The 27,895-nt window shown below is 33.9% G+C and overlaps 1 protein-coding gene across 2 annotated transcripts in view; it reads left to right on the top strand.

Moving 5' to 3' along the window:
* The window catches only part of HCRTR2 (hypocretin receptor 2), a 101,186-nt gene that overhangs the window by 55,886 nt on the left and 17,405 nt on the right, over window positions 1-27,895 (top strand). For both annotated transcript variants that reach the window (XM_069488430.1, XM_069488429.1), the window contains exons 2-4: window positions 10,109-10,287; window positions 16,696-16,939; window positions 23,634-23,749. In XM_069488430.1, the coding sequence (XP_069344531.1) occupies window positions 10,109-10,287; window positions 16,696-16,939; window positions 23,634-23,749 (539 nt within the window). The remainder of the gene's footprint in view (window positions 1-10,108; window positions 10,288-16,695; window positions 16,940-23,633; window positions 23,750-27,895) is intronic.

Here is a 27,895-nt window from a genome sequence, read left to right on the forward strand (position 1 = left end):
TATCTAATCTTCTGTTAAATCCATTTGTTGTGTTTCCAGTTAACATATTTTTAATTTTCACAATTGCCTTGAATTTTTTCAATTATTTTCTGATATTCTCCACAATAACATCTAATATCTTGAATTTATTAATCCAATCATTTCAACATTTCTGGGAGATTAGTTATTTTTAATTTTCTTTTATTTCTCTATAGATTTTTAGCCTTGTAGTGCCTTCTTGTATGCCTATAGAATTTTTGTTGAATGAGTAACATCTTGTGTGAAAAAATTGTAGAAATTATTTGATGCACTAGATAATGTTATCTTTTTTCATAGAAAATTTGCTTTTGCTTTCACCAGCACTGAGTGTTTGCACAGAAAACCTCTATCCAGTCACTCAGTGGAGGCATTTGAAGCTGGGTTTCATTCTTTAGGAGAGCTTCAGGTTCAGTCCTGTTAGAGTCATATCTTGGAGTTGCAGGAGGGAGACAGGGTTGTTTACCTACTTAATAAGCCTTGAACTCTAATTGTTGTCCTCTTTTCAGTTAGTCTACTAAAGTTCCTGCTCAACTTCTCATATTCTCAGCTCCATGTGTTCTTTCTTTTATTCTGGTTTTAGCTAGTGCTTGTAAGTTGCCAAAATCCTTGGGAAGAAAGAGGTGCTAAATGCCAGAAGATCTCTCCTTTCACATTTTCTCCAAGATATTGGCCCTTCAAGAGCTTGCTGCTTTGGTAGCTTTCCAATGTCTTAACGAGATATTAAACCCTCTGGTTGCTTTAGGTGGAGTGTTTGTTCTGCAAACTTATCTACCAGTACCAGAAATATAAGCTCTTTTGTAATAGTAAAAAAAAATGTACTCTTCAGTACCATAACATTTAGTACTTCAGAGAACAATTGGCACTTGTTGGATACATCCCAACCAGTAATATGTAGTTGACATTGCAGAGTTTTCTGAAGATGGCTTAAGTCTGTCCCTTTTTACTCTAATTCTATCACTGGTTGATTTTATGCACTCAACTGGCTTTAATCACTATCTCTACTCTGACAAATCTGAAAGATTTACTTGTAAATAAAATATAGCTCCTGAAATACAGACTCATAAATCCTAATGCTAACTGGATATTGATATTAGGATAATTCACAGGTGCTTCAAACTCACATATACAAAATTGAATTCCCCATCTTCTATCCCAAATAAAGCCACCTCATTCTCCTGTATGTTCTAGCTCAGTGAGTATCATGATGTTCTCCCCAGCTGTCAAGCAATACACCTGGCAATTATCCTCAGTTCTTCTCACTGCCTTATTCTCATATCTAATTCCTCACCAAGGCTTCATATTGCCAACCTTCTTATTATTTTTTTAATTCATTCATTTTCCCGTATTATTTGTCACCACCTAACTTCCTTAGAACTTAAAATTTGATTAGCCCTCCTGCTTCCAGTTTAAAGATATACACATAATTTACACATATTCCCCCTAAGTCATCTTTGAAAAGCAAAAACAGGGTGTTGTCATTCACTTGCTTAAAATCCCTCGATAATTCCCCATAGTCTGCAAGACAATGCCCAAGTGGTTTTTTTTCTCTCTCTCTCACACACACACACAGACACGTATATATAAAATACACACACATATATATACATATATATATATACACACATTTCATGATTCACATTGAGTTTACAGAAAAAGGTGGAACATCTAAAAGATAAAAACAAATTATATTTAGAAATTCTGGTATGGAAAGTAAGAGCGAGCCAAGAACTAGAGTTACAACCTTGGGTTATAATTTTGAGTTAGTCTCTCAGAGGAGAGAATTGAAGTTGATGAGAGTTAATAACAAGTAAGGAAAAAGCATGAAAGAAAAAAGACAAGAGGATTAATGATACATTAATATATATGGAGAAAGAGAGAAAGCATTTCTACAACAGAGACCTCCAAAATAAGTTCATTGCAGTCAGTAAAAACAGGAGTCAAACTTCACGGGGAGGACAGTTGCTTGTGTGTGCTAGTTAGTGCACAGGGGTCAAACATGAGGACTGGCTATACGACCCTGAAGAGCTCTGAGGACAGGGTAAAAATGCAAGGGCTATTGTGAGAGACTGCACGGGGGACAGGAACTTATTACAATGACTCATCTACAAAGAGTAAAAGATATGCATAATGAAGAAGTTGATATTTCCTCTAAAACAAATTTTGTTGAATTGGAAGTATAACTACTATATGTAACCATTAATAGAACTGCAGATGCTAAGACCATGGCACCTTCCCTCCTCCTAACCTTCTCCTCAAGCCAACCTTAAAGGCCTGTGGATACCAATTAATAACAGCCCTGTTTTGTTCTCTGACAGTTCCTGTGCAGAAAGCTTGGTGCCAGTTTGTGGTGGAGCCCCTCCCTGGGAGGAACCATGCCTCTCAGAGACAGCTGATAAGCCTATTTTCCACTTTCTTCATCGTACTTTTCCTCTCTGAAGAATTTGATAGAGATGATAATCTACAGGAATCAGTTTTATAACATTCCTTGATGCATTTGCTCCTTGAACATTTATATGTATAAAGATGCTGTTGTCTTTAACCTCTTCCCAAATTATTAATTGTGGTATCTTAATTATTCCCCACTCTGCCTCACTGTTATCAACACTACAGTGACACCATTGGTCTCCATGAGAATTTTGTCAACTTTAACATAATAAGCAGGTGCCAGTAAGAAAATATTTGTCTAATTATAGACTTTTATATTCTCTTAAGGAAATAAAAATTGCACATTTTAAACATATTGCAGCTTGTGCATACATAGTAACTGGTTTTTAGAAGTCTCCTTTCTATTCACATTAGAAAACCTTTTGGGTGGCAAATTTCATAACACAGATGCACTTCTAACCAGTGTCCCATCTGTCAGTCTTGTAGAAAAAGAAGTGGCACGTTTGCATGCGGTTCTCCTGAGACAGATTTATAGACAACTTTGCCAAGGTGTGTAGGTGGAGAAAGGGAGATTGAGACTGGCATGTTGGCCCAGGAAGATAAGGAGGTAAAACTAACAATAGAAAGAAGGATGTCCAATGCCATAGTAGTGGCATGGAGTGAAGATGAGGAAAAGGAAAATGCCTCCTGACTGCACAGAGAGTTCGTTTTACCTTTAAAGGACAATACTGATGTTCAACTTCCCAGCTTCTTAAATCCACATCTCATAATGATTCAGGATGACTCCATTCCATGACCTGTCTCAAGATAGATTCTTTACAGGAGTTAAATATAGGTGATCATTCATGAATATTCAGTTACCTTTTTTTTTCTGTTATTCATTTAGAAAAAGTGTTTTATTTCTCTTTGACTCATTCATTCATTTGTATTTATTTAAAAGGTGTTGGCCATTGTCTTCTTTCTTAGGCAATATTTTTGCTCTAGAAAATTCAACTTGTAACAGATCTATTCATTTCTACATTATAAATAATATTACAATTAATTTAATGTTTAAAACTCATCCTGAAGTGACAAGGTAAGCAGTTTCAAAGGCTTTCACTGACACTTTGTGGCAAAGGGTGGAACTACAGTGTTTTTTGGATAAGCTGTTTCCTGAAATGTTTATTATTTTATATGTGTGTAATATAACAAAAAATCAAGAAATTATTGTCTCATATATATGTAAATAGATATGCAAATTAAACAACAACCAAGAAATTGCAAAAGGTTTTATTAAGATAGTATCTAAACTACATTATCACAACTTACTACAAATAATATTTTCATTCCACAAATAATTAAAATTATATATAAAGATTACATGGTCGCAGTCTTGAACATGGCATTAATATATTGAAACTATGATATTTTTGAAAAATTTTGTTTTGTTTCACTATTTTAGCTGTTCATGGGTTTAAAAATGTATTCATAAAATGCATCATTAAGATTATTACTAGGCATTCTTATTCTGTTTTTAAGATTTTTGAAGAACATTATTATTGGATCAAAATCTTATTTTTTATTTTATATTCTCTCTTATCATGGCAAGTAATTTTTACAATTGTGACAAAATAAACATAACATAAAATTTACAATCTTAATCACTTTTAAGTGTATAATTCAATGATACTAAGTATATTCCCATTATTGTTCAACCATCATCACCATCCATCTCTAGAACTTTTTTTTAAACTGAGACTCTTTACCCGTTAAACATTAACACCCTCTTCCCCTCTCCCTTAATCCCTGGCAAAAACCATTTTACTTTCTGTCTCTCTGATTTTGATTGCTCTGGGTACCTCATATAAATGGAATCGTATAATCATTGTCACTTTGTATCTGGCTTATTTCACTTAGCATAATGTCTATATCTTGTATTAATGCTACCAAAATTAAATAAATTTTCAAATTCTTGAAATAAAATTGATATATTTTGTACAGATATTTTCAAGATGCTGAGTAATACACTAATTATATATCGGGCATAGTCACATCTCAATATTATAAGTTTTATAGTCAATTATTAGTTGGCATTTCAAGGCCCAAGTATATGTTTAATAAGAGACGCAATCTAACCTGTGCTGGCTGCATGTTCTCAATCAAGTTTTAGCACCAGTAAACGAACAGTATATCACCTTAGTTTAAATACTTCTAAATGCAAATATTGGTTGGAGAAAGTGACTTTCTCCATATGTAATCTGATAGATATTAAAACAAAATCCAGTTGTTTATAAATGCCAAAGTTCTTTTTAAAAATAATAGTTTATTTTTCCATTTGAAAATCAGTTTAATCTTTGGTCCATACAATAACAGGCAAATCCGCCTGTAGCTCTGACTTGGGCGGGGCAAAGGAAATATATGTAACCTAAACATTTGTACCCCCATACTATGCTGAAATTAAAAAGAAAAAGAAAAGAACTGTACCCCTAAAGGCAGCTGTCAGTGAAATCAGCAAGACATAAGAATAAAATACATTAATTATAAAAAAAAATAACAGGCAAATAGCTCAGGTCATTTCTAAAGACTATATTATTTTAAAAATATATTTGAAAAAGGTATCTCTCTGCATTGAGATGCAGATGTTCTGATGCAGCTTCAGCCACTTTCCATCTGTCTTGCAGAGACAGTGCAGGGGCTATATATCATCAGACTCTTACAGAGAAAGAGATGGTAAGCCAAATTATGGGGTGAAAGATAAAGGAGGAAAGGGATTTTTATCTTCTTGGCACCTCTGCAGTCTGGAAATATCTATTTCAGCGAAGCCTGTGTTAGAGGTAGAATCTGTATTCTCGCCTTCTGCTGTCTTCTTTCATCCTTATGTGCTCATTTATTCCTCACTTATTTCTGGTTAATGGAGGCAGGTTTATAAATATAGTCTAACTACAACTGGACTTTAATATTTGTGTATCGCAGTCATTCCCAGAACTGATTTCAAATGGGACTTACCAAAGCTCATCAGAGAGTAGCACACTGTGAATTGAGAACCACAGCTTACTTATGTCCAAAAGAATATTGACAAGCAGCTAAGTTCTCAGGGAAGATCTCAGATTTTATTCAAAAGGCATAAAGAAAGTAAATGCCTCATTCAGCCAGTGGGGTTGTTCTCCCCTTTTAAATAATTCACTCATGGGACAAGGTTCCATACCAATAGCAGTGACAGACTATAAGTTTATGAGTAAATCAATTCTGTAAATAGTTATTGCAAAGTATGTTCTTGGTGGCATTCTTATCAGGAGAAAAACTGTAGAAACTAAGCAAAGGAAGGGAAAGAGAAAGGCCAGCTTGTAACAATAAAGAGCCTTTGTGCCAGTGGAGAGATAAAAAAAATATAAACTATCTTTAATAATTCACAATAATTTTATAATGTGGTTCATGGTCATGAAATGTACAAAGAGTGATACGGTTTCAAAGAAGAAAGAAGCCACGTTGAATTAGGCTAATGAGGAGATATTTTTTGAAGCAGAAACTTTTTTGTTTGGTTAGTTTTGGATAGTTTGGGGCAGGATTTAGTTAGTTAAAGAGGGATTGGAATGGAGTATGGGCATTTCCAGATGGTGGAATGGCATAACAATGGCCTGAGCATGGAATATGTTTAATACACAGTGAGATATCCTGGTGCTCCAACTATTTTATAGGCAACATTGCAAGACAGAGGAAAAAAGTTCAACTATAACCCAATGGTACAATGGCCATTTGAGGATTTTGTACTTAGTCCAGGAAAAAAGAGAGCTCTAGTTGTTGAAATGGAACAATTAATGAAACTAGAACAAATGGCATTAACAGATAAAATATGTAGAAGTAAACACAAGAACAGTGCAGGGGAAACTATTAGGAGGTCACTGCAATACTCTAGCTAATGGTTATGCACAACGTGACATTGGATATTTGCAATATGAATAGAAAGAATGTGAAACAAGGAGGAGATATTTTGGGGATTTCAAATGTAAGCCATTGGGGAGAAAATGCAAATATATTACACTTCAGGGAAATATAAAGTCCAGGATGAGTTTATAGGAAAAGGTAATATTAAATTGTATAAATCTGGTGTGTTATCAGGAAAAGATGACATTTACTTTGTGCCTTTAGGACTTTGAATGGGTGAGAAAATGAACAAATGGACACTCGTTTATCACAGATTTTAGGAGATATGCACCTGGAGGTGTGTGTGCAGTTCTGGATGGCTCACTTATATACAGGTACTCTGTATTCTGGAAGGTGGTCACAGTAAAGAGACCAGGGTGATGAGAGGCAAAAGCCTGCTGTTGTATAGAAAGGGTTTGGTGATGTTTATCCCAAAGAATCAAAGCCTGAGGAAATGGACATAACCACAGTCTTTAAATATTTCAATGGACATAATATGAACACCATATTAAGATATTTTAAAATGACACCATAATATTATCTAACATAAAGTCCAAATTCAACTTTCTCCCGTTGTCCTAATAGTGCTCTTTACAGATTTCTTTTTTCTTTCTATCTGGGATTCAAAGGTAAAGATTTAATCTAACATCTACACAAGGGAACCAATTTATGGTAATTGGATATACTTATGACCCTAAAAAGTGTAACTTGGCTGTTAAGAAAGCTTACATCTCAAACTGTCTTTAATAGAGAGATAGTGACCAAGGTAGTCATTCTGTTCTGTGCTCCTCTGGGTAGATTGCACCTGCAGACATGTGGGGAGTTACAGATAGCTCATTTAGAGCCATTACTGATAATCTCAAGTATGTTCAGAATAAAGAAACCAGGGTGATGAGGGATGCAAAATCTTACAGTTGCAGGTGAGGGTTCTGAAGATCTTTAGCCTGGAGAAGCAAAGGCTAAGGGGATGGGCATAGCTGTGGTCATTAAATGTTGGAATGAGTATGGTTACAATTGAATTGTGTCCCTAAAAAAGATATATTGAAGTCCTAACCCCATTACCTCAAAATATAACCTTATTTGGAAATGAGTTATTACAGAAGTAATTTGTTAAGATGAAGTCATATTGCAGTAGGGTGGGCCTCTAAGCCAACACAACTGGTATCTTTATAAGGTGATGGCCACGTGATGGTAGAAACACAGTGGAATGTCTTATGATGACAAAGGCAGAGGTTGGAATTATGCAGCTATAAACCAAAGAATACCAAAGATTACTGGAAAACCACAAGAAGCTAGGAAGAGACAAAGAAGGATTTCCTTGCAGGTTTCAGAGGGAGCATAATTCTGATGACACCTTCATTCTGGACTTCTAGACTCCAGAACAAAAAGAAAATAAGTTTATATTGTTTTAAGACACCCAGGGTATGGTACTTTGTTACAGAAGCTCTAAGAAACTAATACAGATACAATGTAGGAAAACAGGTACAATTTATTACTTAAGTTCCAGGAAAGAATTAAGAGCTAGAAGCAGAAATGAAATGGAAGCGATTTCAACCTTACATGAACAAGAACTTGTTAGTAGTTAAAACCACAATAAAATGAACTTATGGGCTCAAGCAGGTCATGAATTTCCTACTATTAATATTATAAATATTCAGACAGGAGGGATCAGGGATGTTGCAGAGGTGATTATTCATGCATTAGATGGCAGGTTAGACTGGGTGATATCCAACTCAAAAATTCTATGATCCTATGTTAAAGCTCTGTCAAATAGAGGTTGGTGGTTTCCCCTTCATTTTCTGCTTCAATCAAAAGTATATAAGGATGGCCATAGTGTGGTGGTAGATTTAAATTCAAGCTCTAGTACTTGTTATTTTTTCATAGGTATGTTCTTTAACCTTTCCTTAGTTTATCATCTGTTAAACAGGGCTATTAATAGTACATACTTCATAATGTTATTATGATTAAAATTATTAATAATTTAAAGTGCTTACAACAGGGCATGGCACATAGTAAGCACGAAAGAAGTGTTTTTGAACATATACTTGCTTTACTATTGGTTAGATACAATGCATTAACACTGTCTTCTCACCACTGCCATTCCCCACATCCAAAATAAGGAAAGTTGAAAGTCAAACTAAACCTAATTGCATTTTTTTTAAAGTTCTGTATGTGTTTTTTTTTCTTTTTCTAGATCCAAGATTGCATCATTTGGGCCATTTTTTGGCCAAGTACCAGAAATATAATGTTTTTGCCAGTTTTCTCATAACAAACTGTGATGTTGTGTTCATCAAATGCTAGGAAGGGTGTGTGTGTGTGGGTGTGTGTGTGTGGGTGTGAATATGTGTGTATGTGTATTTCAAGAGTTTGTGGGAAATGAATCCTTCAACAACATCATTTTCAAATAATAAAGACCATAGTTTACTCTAGTTAACCAAAGTTTTCAAAATTAAATCCTCAGAAATCTAGGTCTTGTGTTAAATTGACATCTGTTGATAGCTGACAGCCAATTTCAGTTTCAGAAATAGTAAAATCAATTTCCAAATGATTTTAATATGAAACTATTAATAAATGGTACACAATTGACAAAAAGAAATCCTCATCCTGTGACTTAAATTTAATAAAATGTACTTTTATTTGTTCACTATATAAGGTTACTAATCACTGCATCATTTGAGTTCACAGGTGACAGCTCTATCAGTTTAATGATATCCCAAACAAGTTCTGTTACTTTCAATAAAGCAAACCCACCAACAGATGTGGGTGGCACTACATACTTCTATACAATTCCAGAGCCAGCAATTATGTAACTGTTGTATACACCAGGCAGGGAGAGGGCAGAGAATGGAGGGACTGTGTGTTCTTTCAGTAAAGAGCAAGTGAATGAGATAGCATAGCTTTTAAACTGGGTATATACTACAAGGCAATCATGAAGCATGGCTGGGAAAGTACTGAAAAGAATGTTTGATTTGAGGATGATGTTTAGAAGACATCGGGGTAATAGAAAGAAAAGCGAGTTGCATATCTAGAATTTATAGGTACTTTATCTCCCTCATTTTCACTGAAGAAAGCAACTTGTGTGGTGAAAATACCAGCTTTCCTCTTGGAGCTAAATCCCAGTTGTAACTGTAGTTTTTTATTTTGTGAGCCATGTGTCCTTAGACAATTTCCATGAATTTCCTGTGTCTCAGTTACCTCATGTATAAAACATAATGACGTCTTCCCTTAAGATTGTTGTCAAGATTAAACAGTGTAAGTCTATGAACCATCTAGCTCGGTATTTGGCAACAGTAGGAGCTGAATAATTGTTGGCTCATGTTTTTTAAAAGTTCCAAATGCAGAGTCTGGGAGCAGATTTGGGTCAAGGTCATGAATGAGGCAAACACCACAGTTCATTGAAAATTGCTAGCTCCTAATTCGTCTCAGCTCAGCAACTATTTCCAGAGGTTCTACTACATACTGTGTTTGGAGGGAATAGAAAGATGAATCAAAGATCATTCTTTAATTTCTGGGACTTGCAATTCAAGATCAAGTAAAAATAAACACAATTTTTTGATCCCCTGGGAAATGTCTTACAAGATAAATGAACTGAGTTTAAGCATGTATTCAAAAATTCAGTAGTCACACAGATCGACTCATTCAATGAAAATACAGCACAGCCTTAAATTATCTTTTATTTTATATATATATATATATATGTATATATATGGACTTTATAGGAGTATTTGTTAGCCTGATAGTGTTTCCTCAATAGTACCTTTCTCCTTTGTTTAGTTACTATTTCTTTTTTTTCCCCCAAAATTAGTTTGTGTGGCAGTGTGGAAGAACCACCACATGAGGACGGTAACCAACTACTTCATAGTCAATCTTTCTCTAGCTGATGTGCTTGTGACCATCACCTGCCTTCCAGCCACCTTGGTCGTGGATATCACTGAGACCTGGTTTTTTGGACAGTCCCTCTGCAAAGTGATTCCTTATTTACAGGTAAATATTTTACACACCATTTTGGTTCAAACACGGAAGCTACTATAAAAAAGTTTTCAATCACAAGCATGGCCCTACAGTAAATTAACTAATGAATTTTAAAAAATGTAATTATTTAAGGAGTTGTCAAGCTTAAGGAAAATAATGCTTGAGACTTTCTGTGGCTACAAGTTAAGTTCTGCATAAAAATATAGTGACAAAACCAAGTGCTCCTTAGATGCTGGACAAACATTTTCCCTAATTTCCCTAATTTCCCCTTTGTTAAATAAGAAACTCGAACCAATTATTTATTGAGCCTCTCTTAGTCCAAATAATCGCGGGTATCTGTTTTTAGAAGTAGTTTCATTTCATACTGAGGATGTAAGAGCTACTTGATCAAAGCAGTACGAGAACAGGTTTTAATGTAGGTTCTGAATCAACTACCAGGTTTGGAATCTCTGTTCTGCCATTTACTGATTATACCCTGATTATACATAAACTCCTTGTGATTCACTTATTTAAAAAGGATAGTAATTTTAATGAGATCTAGCTCATACGGTTGTTGTGACAGTTTTCTTAGATAATTTATATAAATCACTTGGCATAGTAATTACCCTCTGGAAGATGATGATCTTACAAAAACATAGTATGCCCTCAATAAACACCAGCTATCAGCATCAGTATCATCATTAGTAAATGTTTGATTACTCAATAGTGAAAGCAGCTTTTTCATATTTAATTGTAATTAAGAACAAATATATGAGGGCTGTCCAGGAAGTATGCAGCCATTGTTAATCTGTAATTTTCATATTACATGGCTGGATATTCTCTGGACTGCTCTCGTACTTTCAAAGAATAATTTTTTGATTGTTCTTATGGTTCTAAAATCTTAGGGAAAAAAGATTCCCAAGATAATGGCCACAGCTGCACTACCCAATGAGATGAAATCCTCTTGGGAATTGGACAGTGAATAAAATGGTGGTCACCCTCTCCTTGTCTTTCCATCGCCTTCCTTCATCCCAGTCCTTCTTCCATCCAGTCTCCCAGATGGTGATCATAATATCTGGAAGAATAGAAAATAGGTTCCCAATAACAAAAAGGTGTAGGAGGCCAGCCACAAATAGCCCATTACTAGAAATTATAGAACTATTTATAAGGCTTTTGGAACTGAAATGTTACAAAGGGATCTTTAGCTCAATCTTCAATGACTTTTATAAGGAGAGGTGATCATTTTTTAAGGTTACAGAGTAGTAAGTGGAAAATACCACAGAAGTTATAAGCTCCATGTATACAGTGTGTTTAATTTTAACACAGGGTTAGGTCAGTCTACTGAAAACCATGAACAGGTCACGAAAACGAATTGTAGCAAAACTTTTTGAAAGAAATAGCACATGGAACAACAGAGGAAAATATCTTCATAGTACAAAAATCAGTAAGAAATGGATGGCTCTGGTGGTGTTTGCATAGAGTCACTGGGAAAGTAATAAATAGCAGAGAATTCAATATTTCACCATCTTTGTGGTAATTCCAGCAAGCTTTCTATTTCTTTTGGTTTTAATAATTACTCAGGAGAATATTCTGAGGATTCTCTTAAGTTTCAGGATGGTTCTAGTTGCCAAGAATATTTAACTGGCTGAGAATGTTCCATGCTGTCTCTAGGAACCAGATGATTCCAGGTGGGGAGTGGGATGATGGGAGAGTGGGGCAGCACCTTGTGGCAGGTGCAGTCAGGTTCTAATGCACCGTGATAGCTTTCTGAACAGCAGGTATTCTAGAGTCTCCTATGAGCACTCAGGGACAGACTGGAAGCAGCGTGTAACCAGTGAGTGATGCAGGGCCTGTGTCTCTCTTAAAGTCACTGCCAATACTCTTTCACACAGACAACGTATTACCAAGTCTGTAGTTCAAGGAACATCCTCCTCTCCTGACAGAGTCTCTCTGCTTCTCTGTAAACAGTATCCAGGCTAATCAATTCCTCAGCTGATCTTCGTCTCCATCAGGCAAAGAGAAAACAACTGAATAACCACAAGATGGAAAAGACTAGATCTACTCATCACTTCATCCAACATTGCTTCTTAATAGAAAGGTGTAAATGCACAAAGAGATTGATGCACTGATAAAACTTGTATCTCCAAATTCTCGATATTTATTTCCTCTTTTTCATAAAATTTTCTCAAATGCCAATGGGCGATAAGCCTGTCATTTAAATTTGAGTAGTTTTGCCCCTTAGTTATGATATTCTGAAACTAATAACTTTTCTTCTTGATAAGTTATTTATGTCTTTCTGAATATTTTAAAACATATTATGTAATGCCTAACCGTATTTTAAGGTTATTTGGTTGCATTTAAGATTCTTTGGGCATTTACTAATTTGCTTTGATTTATATAGTCTTTTTCTTCTAAATAAAATACAACCTTTTGATTTATGAATGATAGACTCTAACACTTTGGCAAATGCTCAAAAATCTTTAAAATCTCACAAATGTAATAAAACTCAGCTGAGTAATTAAAATGACCCTGTTGTATCTTTAATAATTCTATAAGACCAGTGACATTTAGTAGGCTATTTGCCGAATAATTATTATATATTCCACTTCTCTTTTAACAATGACAGGAGCAGTGGCTCCTTTTAAGAGTGATAAAAAACGGCCAGGCGCGGTGGCTCACGCCTGTAATCCTAGCACTCTGGGAGGCCGAGGCGGGTGGATTGCTCAAGGTCAGGAGTTCGAGACCAGCCTGAGCGAGACCCCGTCTCTACTAAAAATAGAAAGACATTATATGGACACCTAAAAATCTATATAGAAAAAATTAGCCGGGCATAGTGGCGCATGCCTGTAGTCCCAGCTACTCGGGAGGCTGAGGCAGTAGGATCGCTTGAGCCCAGGAGTTTGAGGTTGCTGTGAGCTAAGCTGACGCCACGGCACTCACTCTAGCCTGGGCAACAAAGTGAGACTCTGTCTCAACAAAAAAAAAAAAAAAAAAAAAAAAAGAGTGATAAAAAACAACCAAACAAACAAAAAATGGCAGAAGAATGCCTGCAAAGGAAATGCCAAGAAAAGAACAAAAACCAAGTGAGATACGGGCGGTAGGTGGCGGGTGCTTGGTGGTTAGATAAGCTCCCTCACTCTCTCAGTCATACCTTACCACCTTTCAATCTGTTAGTGCCTATCATTCAAATCTGTGATTTGGCAAAATTTTTACTTCTGTTTGTCATGGAAATTTAAAATCTTTTTGGCATATCTATATGACAGTATAAAATAGGCCCCTTCTTTACCAAAGGAAATTCCCAAACATTAACCTGTGCATAGGATGACCATAGTCTAGGCGAAAGGCCAAGTACCTGAAAGCAAAAGAAAGTTCTCATCATCTCACTCCATTTCCTTTATGATATTCATAATTCACACTAGATTAATTTCTCAAATGACTTACTATCAGATTGATATGGGTTAATATCAGAATCTAAATGAAAAATGCACCCAGAAGTGCACTCTTAGAAGTGAAAAGCAGTAACAAAACTCTCATTTATAATCACTTTGGATAAGATGCAATTTTATATCCCCCAAAAGAAAATCTCATAAATAGCATGTTAATTGTATACTAATGTGTCTTATGCACAGGCAAAAGTAGTTGAAACAGAGAATATTAAATCACTAATTGTCAAGGGTCCTTTCAAAGGAACAGTTCATTCTACTGTTAGATTAGTCACACCAGCATATTCTCTCACTTTGCTATGTAACAGAGAGGGTGCTGAACACTACGTCACAGTTGGCACTGAATGTCAGTCTTTCAAGTGAACTTACATTAATTGATTGCCATTATCTAATAGTACTGGGAAATACCAAGAATGACATGCACATTTGAACCATGCCTTCTCTTATCCCATTCATCCAGGTTGATTACAATTATGAATAATAAATCATAAGCCTTGATGAACACTTTATACTTCTAATTGCTAGAGACGATAAATATAGCCCTGGCCCAGTAGCTATGAAAAGTCTACTGTGCAAATCTAGACTGCCATAGTTCTTTTCCCAGGTTAGCAATGGTATTGAGGGGCCCTAGGTGTTTATGTTATTTGTAGAGAAGGAATGGAGGTGGTGGGGGTGAGATTGGTTTAAGACAGTTGAAGTCACTTTAAGGTAGCACCAAGGAATTTTCAAGAGTGACCAACCAACCTAAACCCACCCTGATAGAGTTCAGCCCTTTAAGATTATACTTAGAATGAAAGTAGCCTCCAAGAATTTAGCAACGCTTAGGCTTTTACTTATAATTTCTTTTAATATTCTTCCCTGAAAAGTGGTCTATTCCAATTAAAATCTAGAACTCCAGACTCAAGAATGGAAGAGAAAAGTAATAGTATAATCATCATCTGTTCACAGGCTCATGCCTGTAAGCCCAACACTTTAGGATGCCAAGGCAGGAGGATAACTTGAGGCAAGGAGCTTGAGACCAGCCTGTGCAACATAGCAAGAGCTCATCTCTACAAAGAATTTAAAAAATTAGCTGGTATGTGCCTATTGTCCCAGCTACTCAGGAAGCTGAGGTGGGAGGATCTCTTGAGCCGCTTGAGCCCAGGAGCTTGAGGCTTCAGTAAGCTGTGATTGTGCCACTGCACTCCAGCCTAGCAAGAGAGTGAGACCCCATCTCTTGAAAAAAAAAAGTATAACCATCATCATTATTATTATAATCATCATAAATAATAGCAAACACATAACATTTACATGCCAGCCCTGTGCTAGACATTTTACATCTCAACTAACTCTCCCTACAATTCCATGGTTGGGTACTATTAATCATTCACATTTTACAGATGAGAAAAGTGAGAAATAAAGAGGTTAAGTAACCTCCACAAGATCACTCAGTAGGTGAGATGGGATTCATGCCCAGGAATCCTGGCTGTAGAATTGATTCCAAGTATACTCTGCTGCTTCTCCCAGAGAGAATCAAAAGAATCAGAGGTGGTAAGAATCATATCCTGTTGATTTCCTTCATTTAGCAAACACACACACACACACACACACACATGCACACACATACACTTTAGGCCCAAAGTTGTAAAGTGAGTGACCTAACATTGTGCAGCTAGCTGGTGGAAGTGTAAGAATAGATAGATCATCCTGATACTTAGCTCAGAGACCTTTCTCCTATGCTACACTGGCTCTTAGATCCCTTTTACTTATTTGTACCTATAGTCAATGCATCAACGAGGAAGGTCCTAATGTAAAAGAGAGAGACATGCCCTTACCACATGTTATAAAATCAATACAACCATGACAGAAAAATAAAGGAAGATGCCTGGACCACATCCATTATCTTAGATTAAAGCTTACCATTATTAACTGATTCAAATAATATTTATTAAGTATATAATGCACATCAAATTCTGTGCCAGGTATTGGAGACCCAGGTAACAGAAGCAGTCCTTCCCAACATAGAACTTTGTTCCAACAGAGAAAACAGATAATAGATAAGCAAAGTAAGCAAAATAATTTACCATGAGATGAGTCCGGTGAAGAAAATAATTAGGAACCTGTAACAAAAAGTAAGAGAAACAAGAAGTATTCTCCTTTTTAAGGGGAGGGGAAATTTTAAGAGTGATAGCAGAATCAATGTTTCCTCCAGTAAAGGAGAGGACATGAAGTATAATTACATAAACTGATCACGTGGGGATATGTATGATAAATATGCTTCTTCATTATTTACCTAAAGTGCCAAGTTCAAATACCGTTTGTAGAATTGTTAATTATATAGAAATTTGGACTGGATAAATGTATCTGGATTTTGGAGGCAGGTTGCCTATGCCAGTGAGGAAAACATAGTAAGGAGATCCACATACAAATTCTCTTTTAAAATGACTCATATCTTTCCTTGGGTGCAACCTGTTGGAAATGCACTAATGCACAAATAGCTCTTATTACTTGAAAATATGAAATGAGGTACTCTAAATTCAATCACATTTACTTAAATGAAATTTCAATAAAAGTATTATACAATAATTTAAAAGACAGAGATGCCATATTATTCTCTATAAGTGAGAGTTTTCCAGTGTGGACTAAACATATGTGTTTTTTTCCCCTCCATTTGAGGATGTGATTTTTCCTATCAATGGAAAAGTTGCAAGACAAAATACTAATAATAATTATTCAAAGAATGCTATATTATAAATTAAAACATTTGCAGAAAAAAGAGTGCAAAATTTTCATTGCATCTCTTTCATGTTTAACAGGAAATATTCATTTTTTAAAATATAGTTTTAGCATTTTCTTCTAACAAAATTGTTTGAAATAAAAAATATTTGCATGGGCCTTTTTTTCTTTTTGCAACTTTGAATTTATCTGTTGTGACTACCTTTCTCATATGGTAAATATATTGAATGATTCTTTTAATACCACATGCCTCTCTATTAGTATGGTCTCATTTTTCTCATAGACTGTGTCAGTGTCTGTGTCTGTCCTCACATTGAGCTGTATTGCCTTGGATCGATGGTACGCGATCTGTCACCCTTTGATGTTTAAGAGCACAGCCAAGAGGGCACGGAACAGCATTGTCATCATCTGGATTGTCTCCTGCATCATAATGATTCCTCAAGCCATTGTCATGGAGTGCAGCACCATGCTACCTGGCTTAGCCAATAAAACTACTCTCTTTACAGTGTGTGACGAGCGCTGGGGTGGTAAGTACATTACAATCTATGAGCTGACGTTTATATTACAGCTGCAAACTGAAAACTGGATTAGCATAGCCATTGTGAATTTGGGTTTATATGTTTCATTAGTATCTGTTAATACGCTTTTGCAAAAGCATGAAAATCAACTTGAAACCCAAAACAATTTCACACAATAACTCCACCTATCTGAGTCCTTTGGAAATGCTATATGCACTATTTTCTAGTTTTCATATCTTTCAGATAGAAAATGAAGAGGAGCTTGTTCTACAATTCAGAGCCCGCTATGTTAATGTTTCGCAAATTCTCTAAAACTGAACCCACAGCATAATTCAAATCCACGGGTGTACTCTGGAATGATTAACATTTTATAAGCTGGTTCAACATGACATTGTGTAAAGTGTCAAATTCCCTAATGGGCTCTGGAAACAACTGGAATTTTTCATTTTAAACCCATGTCCTGGAACATGACTAAATATCAGTATGTGGACCTATGCTGTTCTCTGAGTCAAATTATCCAAATTTGCTTTCTCTATTCACAACATATTTAATTGATGAGTTTTATCACTGAGACAATTATTCTCTGATTTTAGAATTATATTGATTGTGAATCATTCCCGGTTTCCCATCTGTCATGTATGATAGTGAAATTTAAATAAGCCGAGGTTTGGAAGCCTTATGTTCCTTCAGTTAAAAACTCTCAGAGTCAGTCTTTGAGGTTTTTGTTGGAACACTTTTAACAATGGTTGGTGCTGGCACAAATCTGGGTACAGCAAAGAATGACAGGAAATAAAATAATCCTGCATTTGCATAGAATACACTAGTTCTAAAATATCACATTAAATCTGAGGAAAACAATCAAACCTCTTCTGGATAAGTATATTATAATGGCTTGTATTTAGGGAATTTAAACATTAGGGAAGCATTTGTTTATTAGAAAGATATGTACTTATGCTTATCAGATAGATATATCAAGAAAGTAGTACACCCAGAGATTATTTATAAATATGATATTCTCAAATACTGGAATCTTTGACTATATGGTATTTCCTACCTTGGTGCTTTTATTCAAACACTGAAAGGAAAAAAAAAAAAAGCCAGTCACTGAAAAATTAGACATATGCTTTCACTACAGCAAGATAAAATTTAAGACAATGAGATTATTTTATAAGACGTATAATAACTAAAATTTCACAATTTGCTGTATCTATTACCCCAAATATTAAATGTGTCTCCTTTATTGTGAGTTACTCTTCCTAACACTGGAGTTCTTTTGCTGTATTTTTCTCTGGATCATCTTCAGTTTTTCACAATTTTCCCCATTAATGGTGCAGACAAAAACAAAATAAATGGAACATTCCAAAATGGTAGGAATATTCCATAAGTGTCTTATGTTCCATTTCTTTAATGCTCAAACAACATCTTGAGTACTTAGGATATACTAGGCATTATGCCAATCTGGAGAGAAATAGACTCTGGCTAAAGGAGCACATTCTTTATAATAAGGCTGAAAGGCCAATAAACAAAGGTTCATAGTCTGAGTATTTTAATATACTTGTATACAAAGTGCTAGGAACACAAATAAGAAAACAAACTCAGTTCTGGTCATTTGAAGAGAATTTACCGAGGAGCTGCTAACATTTCAGCAAAGCATTAAATATAAGTAGGAATTCTCTGTACAGAGAAGAGGGAAAAAGGTAGCCCAGAAAGCAAGAAAATTCACATCCTAAAGGAGAAAGGAAGCGAGTCAGAACCTATAATTTCTGGAATATAGGGACAGATAGTCTAAAGAATTGAGTTCGGAAAGAAGATGGGTTGGGGACTAATTGTGACATGTCTCTTACACGGTTCCTTTATGATGAGTTATATTTAGAAAACAGCCTAAAAATCTTCTTGGTCAGAATCCTTTACCCAATTCATGAATAATCTCTCCCTAGAGAGATTAAATTATTTGTTCAATATTGTGAAGCAAATAAATACATTTAAATCTAAAGTTTCCAACTCAAAAATTTGTTCTTTAAGTTTCTAGTGATAGTAATTAGAAAAATTAGAAAACTACCCATCTATTATTCAATAGGTGTCAGTGGTATTTTCTCTAAAATACTTTAGCAATTTGTTTCATTTATATGTTTATGGGCTGCTTTTGTCAACTTTTCTCTTTTTTGTTTCCCTGAATAATCAAATAGCATTAACTCCTGTTAACAATCATAATAATCAGCTATTATGATTAATTAAATAGACCCATGATTTTCAAATTACCTTTGAGTAATAAGTATAAATACATGAAACTGATTACTACCTTTAGTATTTTACTATCTAACTCTAGCATGGATATTTTCTTTAAAAAAAAATTATTGTTAAATACCTAAAAATCTAATCCTATCCATCAGAAGTCATTTAAGAAAACTATTTGAAAGTGATTTTGCAATATCCCATAATTACTTAAAATGCTTGTAAACACTAAAATTAAATGATATTTGATTGAGTTGATCAAACTTAGTAAAAGCTATAAAATTATAATAGCATTTCAAAAATTGAATGAAATTGCTAATCACTAATATTTTAAGAAGAACGTAAAATAATTCAAAGCAGCTTCTTATTTTGCTTATTAGACATTTAGTTTATTATAATGATTTTTAAATAGCATGAGCCCTGAACATGTAGGCTATTTATAAGCTTATGTTCAACTTAAAGTGTTCAAACTTGGCACATGTGTGAGAGTCACAACCTAAAACATCGTAGGAAAGTATATTTTACAGTGTCAGCTCTCTTAAATCCAAACATCTGTAAAGGCTGACTACTATTTAATACACCTTAAAAAAGTCTTGTAAAATATCTTCTGTTTGAGAGTAATTCATGATCTGTGTTTGTCTTTATCCTAAGTTAAATCAACAATATAGTTATAAAAGTAGATAGTGATATAATAATTGTCCTAAAACCAATATAACAATGGGGAAAATGTCACAAAAATAATATAGTCAGTGGATTCATATCTATCCAATAACTTTTGGGAAAGTTCTGTAAATTCTGTTTCACACATGTGCAAAATAATTGAGAACTCTGTCTTACTAAAAATTGTATCAAAAATAGGCAATCATTTATGAATAATTGATTTCTGAAATTAATCATATTCATCATTGCCTATGGCTTCTTTCAAATAAAGAACCATTAACCATAAATTCTGGCAGACACACCCAACACTCAAGAACATATAAAGCATGTTAATACTTGTTTTAATGATCATTAAAATGTACATTTGTGTGTGTTCACTGTTTGCTTCAGTCACATCATTTCAAACTTCCAAAATTTCTAAATTGTTCCAGAATTATATCTGTACTTCCTCAATTGCTTGGTTTTCAAATGCATAGTTCCATAGGATAGATTTTATTGAAAGAAAAATAACTCTCTTTTTGCACAAAGACATAATTGCATCACTATTCATGCATCCAGTGTTTAATGAACATGTCCTGGTGGTGAAACATTGGAGATTGGTAATATTTCTCTTCCTGAAACTTAGGAAGAAACTGTTTTTGGTGCTCTGAAAAAAAAGATAATGGAGCCCTTCTTTATAGTCAAAGTAATTATGGCATCTGGCCTGTTATGATGTTTTAGAAGTATATAAATATGTGTATATGTGTATTAATTGGGACATTTATTAAAAATATTTATTAGAGAGAACCTAATAAAACATATTAAAGATTCAGGTAAATTTAATAGACATATAAACTTTAAAAAGATAGTCCAAATTAAATATTGGGAAATCACATTTAATTTATTTGTCCATTCAATCCCTGATAAGTGTTGCATGAAGGAGAAATGTTTGTAATTTTTAGATATTAGGTTAACATGATGGCTGAATAATGGTCCTTAACTTCTCTGAGGGAAATTAACTTTTGCCTGTCTAATATATGACAGTACTCTTAATCTCTGGTTTCAAAGATTAAAAATCTACATTTTTTTCCCTCATTTGTTAGTTTGATATATATGTAGGAATTTATTTAGATTGTGACTATTCATCAGCTGAGTAGAAACACAGATTTTTAACGGTTGGCAATATTTAAAATGCTGTTTTCTAATTAAGTACTGCTTAAGTGAAATAAATTTCATGTAGCTACATTCTAGGTTGTATACAAATGTCTTAAAATACATTGAAGACATTGCTCATCAAGTGCAGAGAGACTTCAAAGATACTTTCACCACACACAGCTTAAAATTTCAATGGCATATCTGAGTTTTCAATTAGCTTAGACTCTAAGCATGAAATGAAGAATTTAAAACTATCATGTTTCCCCAATTATTTATTATAATCTCCTTATTAAAACAATCTACCGTAGCCTGAAAGTCTAATTTTGCTTGATCAACTTTTCTCGGTGTCGGTGTTCATTATCATAATATGCATTTACCAGTCAATTACATATTTTCCAACTATTTATAAATATACCAACCACACAATGAGCTTTGGCTCTCATCTGCTCAAAACTCCAAACTGGTATCACAGTGATAGGGTCCATAGCTGCAGTCAAAGAAAAAAAGTTAACCTTCCTTCCTCCACTCACTTAATTTAGTCTGATGCAGACAGCAGGGCTTCACAGGTATGTAAGCTTCAAAGGTGTGTTTTCTTAATGTGGAAAGCTCATGTGACACTTTCTTCAAAACAAATAAAAGTTCAAAGCAACTCAGGTGGCTGGAACGTGGTGAGGTCACCTTCAGATTCCTTTGAAATTGGCCCTCCAAATGGTGCTCAGGCTGCAGCACTTCAAAGGGAAAGGCTGTTTGTTATTCCTCCAGTCAGGATACTTGAATTCTATCACTTTTTATATAACTGACCTGTTTTACCGGATAAACTTGAAAGGAGGTTAGAGACTGATGAGATAGGTGAGTGACACCTGGACCATACAGCAGCTAAAAATGACACCTCAAATTGGTCTCTTAGACCTCCTAGCAACGCATGCACCCTGCTGTCCCTTCTGAAGATGACAGCAAAGAAGAATGTCTAACCCAAGAAAGAAGACAGAGTTTTAGAAGGAAGAATACAAAGACTATTAGACTCAAACTCAACTGACTCTGGAAGACAAGGCTATGGGAAGGAGATTGTGGAGGATATTAAACTCATAAATATGTTTAAAATACATTCAGTAAGAATTAAATGCATGATTGCTGAATAAATGTTAAATAGTATAATGGCCATCATCATATTTATTATTGACTAATCTTGACCGTAAATTACCCTTATAACAAATTTGATCACATAACCAAGTCTTCGTGCTACTATATACCCTTTCTGAAGGCGTGAAAGAATAAAATGCATGGAGATGATAACATTATCTCTCAATAATAGCATGGAACCAACCGCCTTGCCAATATCAAAGTCAAAATAGTTTCGTCAAAATAAAGCATGTGATTTTTAAAAGAAAAAAGCCACCCAAACTTCGTTGTGTGAGTATTCATTTAGAATTATATTGAATTATTAGATTTAATATGCTGGAATCTCTGTAGGATATGCTGTTTCCTGTTTTACATTGCAGTAAAAGTAGATGGACCACTGTGATATATTCAAATAGTAGTGCAAAGCAAACATCTTCAGAAGCATTTAAAAAGTCAGTTAAGGCTGGTCCGAAGGTAGTGAGTTATCTCACTTGATTGTTTACAGTCAGTTACAGATTGAACTCCTTGTTCTACTACTTTCCCCCCTCCTCACTACTGCACTTGACTAGTCTTTAAAAAAAATAAAATAATAAAATAAAATAAAAAAATAAATAAAAAGTCAGTTAAAAGCCATTAAAAAGTTTATAATAGATATATAGAATAGCTAAAATAGTAATATTAAGCCACAATGCCATTAATTAATTGATTAGTTGACTTGGTAGTAAATGCCTGATCTGTGATATGTATCATCTGTGTGTATAGAATTAATGATAGATTAAAAAAAAAATCACTACAATCCTATAGGTGCTTATGCCTAATAAGGGAGATAAATATAAAAAAAGTAAATACCCTATTGGATTGAAAATAAACTTTAAAAACCCTTAAAATTCTTATTTTTATTGAAAGCACATGCATACATACATACATACATATTGACATACCATGCTTAAAGAGGAATTTTGTATATGTTCCAGAAAATCAACAAAAAAACCTTTATTGTATTTAGTTTTCCAAATTAAATTTTTCCACATGTGTATTTGGATGTACAACTGGGAATAGCCTCCCACTTCTCAGGGAATTGATACACTAATGAGGAGGAATTAACTGAGTTTATATTCTCTTCCCATTTTAACCAAAGCATTAGTCATTAGGTTTTGATTGAGTCATGTCCCTTTTTGTAAATGCAAGTATAAGACAAGCCAAATTAATTTTATTTATTAGCCAGACATAATGAAGATAGATAAAAGACCTTTGAAAAAAATGAATGCTTGACTTTGGATAGACTATGGTATCACAAATTAAGAAATGACTAATTGTTATTTCCTTCTAAGTACATTAAGTGAAATTAAGACTTTACATTTGGTATAAGTAAACACATATACTGAGTAAAGGTAAGTAGTTAACTATTATAAATTATTTTCCCTGTTGAGTATATAACATGCTAATGAAAGCATATAGAAAGTAAATGTATTCTTTGAAGAAAAACATTGACAGATGTATCTTTTAACAAATCCATCAATTGTAATGTAAAGTTTTATTATTTTGACTTTCTTCTCAGGTGAAATTTACCCCAAGATGTATCATATCTGTTTCTTTTTGGTGACATACATGGCACCACTGTGTCTTATGGTATTGGCTTATCTGCAAATATTTCGTAAACTGTGGTGCCGACAGGTATGTAATTTCAAATAACTTGCTTGTGTTTTCTTTAGGATTGCTTACAAACAAAATTTAAAGATGTTCCGAACCAACATAACATGTTCAGCAAAGTATTGTGTGTTCTGAAATAATAAGGCTCTAGCCATGGTTACATGCCTAGGCTACATGCCTAGGCAGTTTTTAGAGTGATATTTAGAGAAAGTATTTTATGACCTGCCTCAAGGACTTTCAAGTTTAAACCTAAATTTAACTTCTGTGATGAATTGACTTGATTTTTGTCCAGAAGTAACATTAATTTTGCTTTTTATGAGAAACAGTAAATAAAAATTTCTTTATGGTTTTCTGAGACTGTAAGTCAAGAAGATTATATTTTTGATGAGATTTATGTAATACATTTTAACATATGGGTTAAATCTCCAACTTCAAAGATCTCAGTTTTTAGAAGAGTAGAAGAATCAGGCAGAATGTAGAATTTTAAGAAGTTTTTGTAACACTGATTTGAGGTTACTGCAGTTTGTTAGATAATTCTGTTATATCAGTGAAAGCTTGTATTCACTCAATTATTCATTCATCAGATATTTATCACATATATTTTGCATACATGTTTCACAAAAGCTAAAAGCTCCAGTTTTGCCATTGAGGAATTTCATAGTCTAGAGGAAGGGAATAGTCAGATTCAGGGTGAGAATTACCTTAATAAATATAAGCACAGTAAATCAGAGTGAAGGGTAGTGAAGAGGTATCTAATCGAGGGCAGGTAACATTTAAGTTGAACCTTGAGATTTGAAGGAAATCCCACTAGCAAACACTTACAGTGGTTTGCAAAAGTACAAACAATATGGCTCAGCCTCCTGTATTTTGTAAACTCTATCTTAAAATGCCACAATTATTAGAGATGTATTTCTCTCCTTCTCTAAACTTATTGCCAATACTTTGAGTTTATCAGGCTGAATTGGTGCATGTGACTGTTTTTTTAATAAAATGCACTTCTTTAATAACACTTTTAAATAGCATTATAGTGTCTGTTTTGTCTGTCTCCTCTACTCTCCTAAGGTAAAGACAGCACACTCTAGCCTTCATCTTTGTATTCCTCCAGTGAGCACATGCTCAGAACATAACAGATGTTAAGAAAACACTTTGTAAGAGAAAAGTGAATAGAAGACTATAAGACAGTGCTGGGAAAGTTTAGATAAAGAAAAACATAGGGAATCCATTTCCTATGTGTTCATATAAAAGTTCTTAGAAAAAAACTAGAATTGTAAAAATTTCACGAAGGGGAGAAAGCATTTAACGAGCATGTAGGGATAAAGGCATTTTAGATTTAGATTGAGCTTTTGACAGGGAATGTTAGTGTTAATATCATCCCCTATTTTTATATTTTTATTGGTTGGTGTGCATCATATATAATAAATGCTTGTATTTCTTCTCCATTATTTACAAATTGGCATACCTTTAAAACTCCTTAAGGGTTGTACATGTATCTGTCTTGTCACCATCATATCACCAAACTTTATATGGTACCTTGCCAGACAAAAGGTTCAAAAAATATTTCTTGAATAAATGGATGACTCCCAAACCCCAAACAATTTACTTCTTCATTATTTATTAGCTTCTGGTTCTCAATATTCCAAACTCTAAAATAAATTCAAAAAAAAAAAATAAATTGTATTATAAGCTTAGATAATCCACATTCTTTTCATGAATTGTCCTGGTTAGTATAAGCCTCATGACTCAGAAGATTTGCAGTAAAATGCCTGAGCTGTGAAACTAAAATCATTTACAAAACAGATTGCAATGGAAAATGCCAAGTTCAGCTGAGCTCACTGTAGCAGCCACAATAAAGTAAATTAACCCCAAATGGGTGATTATATAGAATTCTGCTTGAGCAACTCTCAATTTCCAACTGTTAGTGTCTATAAACAGAGTCTTAAGGCATTATGTGTGCCATAGGCTACATCAAGTGAGCCATCAAATGAAAGGCCTGTCGTATTTGCTTGAAATTACAGAGATGCATGAAATCTGGTATATGCTTTTGAATTAGTAAGTGTAAGGTTATTAGTGAGTAAATTGTTCGTCCTTGTCTGACTTTCTTAAGAAGTTTAAGCCTCATTAAAAGAACTAGCTAGCACTTTGCTGTAATGAATTACTTAAATTCTCTCTTTTCTTGGTAATGTGCCTCAGAGAACTTGTTCAGTCACAAAATTCTGCAGACTTCTCTAAAACTCAAGAACTTCTTAATCTTAGCTTGCTTGGCTCTGTGTGCCTCTGTCAACATTCTTTTCAGTTCTGAGCCTTCAGATAATTCAACACTTAAATCTTAATCATTGTGTGTACTCATGTTAATCCATTTCACAAATATTTGTTAAGCACTTAATATGTGCCAGGTACTGTGTGAAGCACTAGATATGAACTGTAATAGATATTAGAGTCTGAAACTACATTTCAACTTTCCAAGAACTGGGAAAGACCTTCCCGTTTCTAGCTTTTATCACAGTCTCTTCTGCTGCCCTTTATTTTCCAACACTATTCTAACAGAACTTAAGATAAATAGTGTTAAGTGACGAAAAAACAGTCTAGTATGAGGAAATGGACAACAAATTGTAATTGCAGAGGCAGAATCAGGAAGGCAGTAACTCAGGTTCACACAAAAAAATGAAGAGCACCAGTAAAGGTAACTATGCAATTAATATAAAAGATGGTATAAAATATTTTTATAATTCTTTTCTTCTCTTATATTAATTAAAAGACAACTGCATAAAACAATAATTATAAGATTATAAACATTCAGTATATAATGTATGCAGATGTAATTCAAAGGAAGGAGGAGGGGATGGAGATATATTGAAGCAAAGTTTTTTACACTATTGAAGTTAAGTTGACATTAATTCAGGTAGATTATTTCAATTAAGATGCTAATTGTAGTCCCCAGTGTAACTGCTAAGAAAATATTTTAAAAATGTATATAGTGAAAGAAACAAGAGGATTAAAATGATATACTAGAAAATATCTATTTAACACAAAGCAGATATGAAGAAATAGAGGAACACAATGGTATATATAGACACAAATAGCAAAATGGCAGATGTAAATTGTATTTTCTCAATAATTACATTAAATATAAATCAATAAAATACTCCAATTAAAAGGCATAGATTGGCAGAATAGATACAACCAAGAAAAATTTTTTAAAAGATCATGATCCAAATTTACAACACCTGTAAGAGACATACTTCATATTCAAATATACAAATATGTTAAATGTAAAATGATGAAAAAGATGCACCATGCAAATAGTAATCAAAAGAGAGCTGAAGTGGGTATACTAAAATTAGACAAAAGAAACTTTAACAAAAAGTAGTACTATAGACAAAGATGGACATTGAAATAACATTGAAAGAATCAATCCATGAGGAAGATACACAAATTGTAAACATATATGCACTTAATAACTGAAACCCAAAATACACAGAGGAAACACTAATAGAACTGGAAGGATAAATAGACAATTCAACAATTGTAGTTGAAAACTTTAATATTTCACTTTCAGTACTATATAGAAAAACCAGGCAGAAGATCAATAAAGATATAGAGAGTTAAACAAAATAATCAACCCCTGGACTTAACAGATGTCAATAGAACATACCACCAAAAATAAAAGAATACACATTTATACTAAGTGCATATAGTATATTCTCCAGGCTGGATCAGATGATAGGCCATAAAGCAAGTCTCAATACTTTTTAAATAATTAAAATAATAAAAATACATTTTCCTACCACATGGAATTATATTAGAAATTAACTATAGAAAGAAATTTGAGAAATTCATAATTATATGGGAATTAAGCATTACTCTTTTAAATAACAAATAGGTAAAAAAAGGAAATTTAGAAAATAGTTTTAAATCAATGAAAATGAAAACACAGCATATCAAAACGTGCATCTATGTTTAAAAAGAAGAAAGATTTCAAATCAATACCTAAAGTTACACCTTAAGAAATTAGAAAAAGAAGAAAAGACTTAAAAAAAAAAAGCAAATAGTAGGAAGGAAGTAATAAAGATTAGTATGGAAATAAATGAGGCATAGAAAACAATAGGAAAAAAATAATAAAACTGAAAGTTAGGACTTTGAAAAGATCAGAGAAAATGACAAACCTTTTCC

Source organism: Eulemur rufifrons, chromosome 15, assembly GCF_041146395.1.
Source record: "Eulemur rufifrons isolate Redbay chromosome 15, OSU_ERuf_1, whole genome shotgun sequence".
Lineage (NCBI taxonomy): Eukaryota > Metazoa > Chordata > Mammalia > Primates > Lemuridae > Eulemur > Eulemur rufifrons.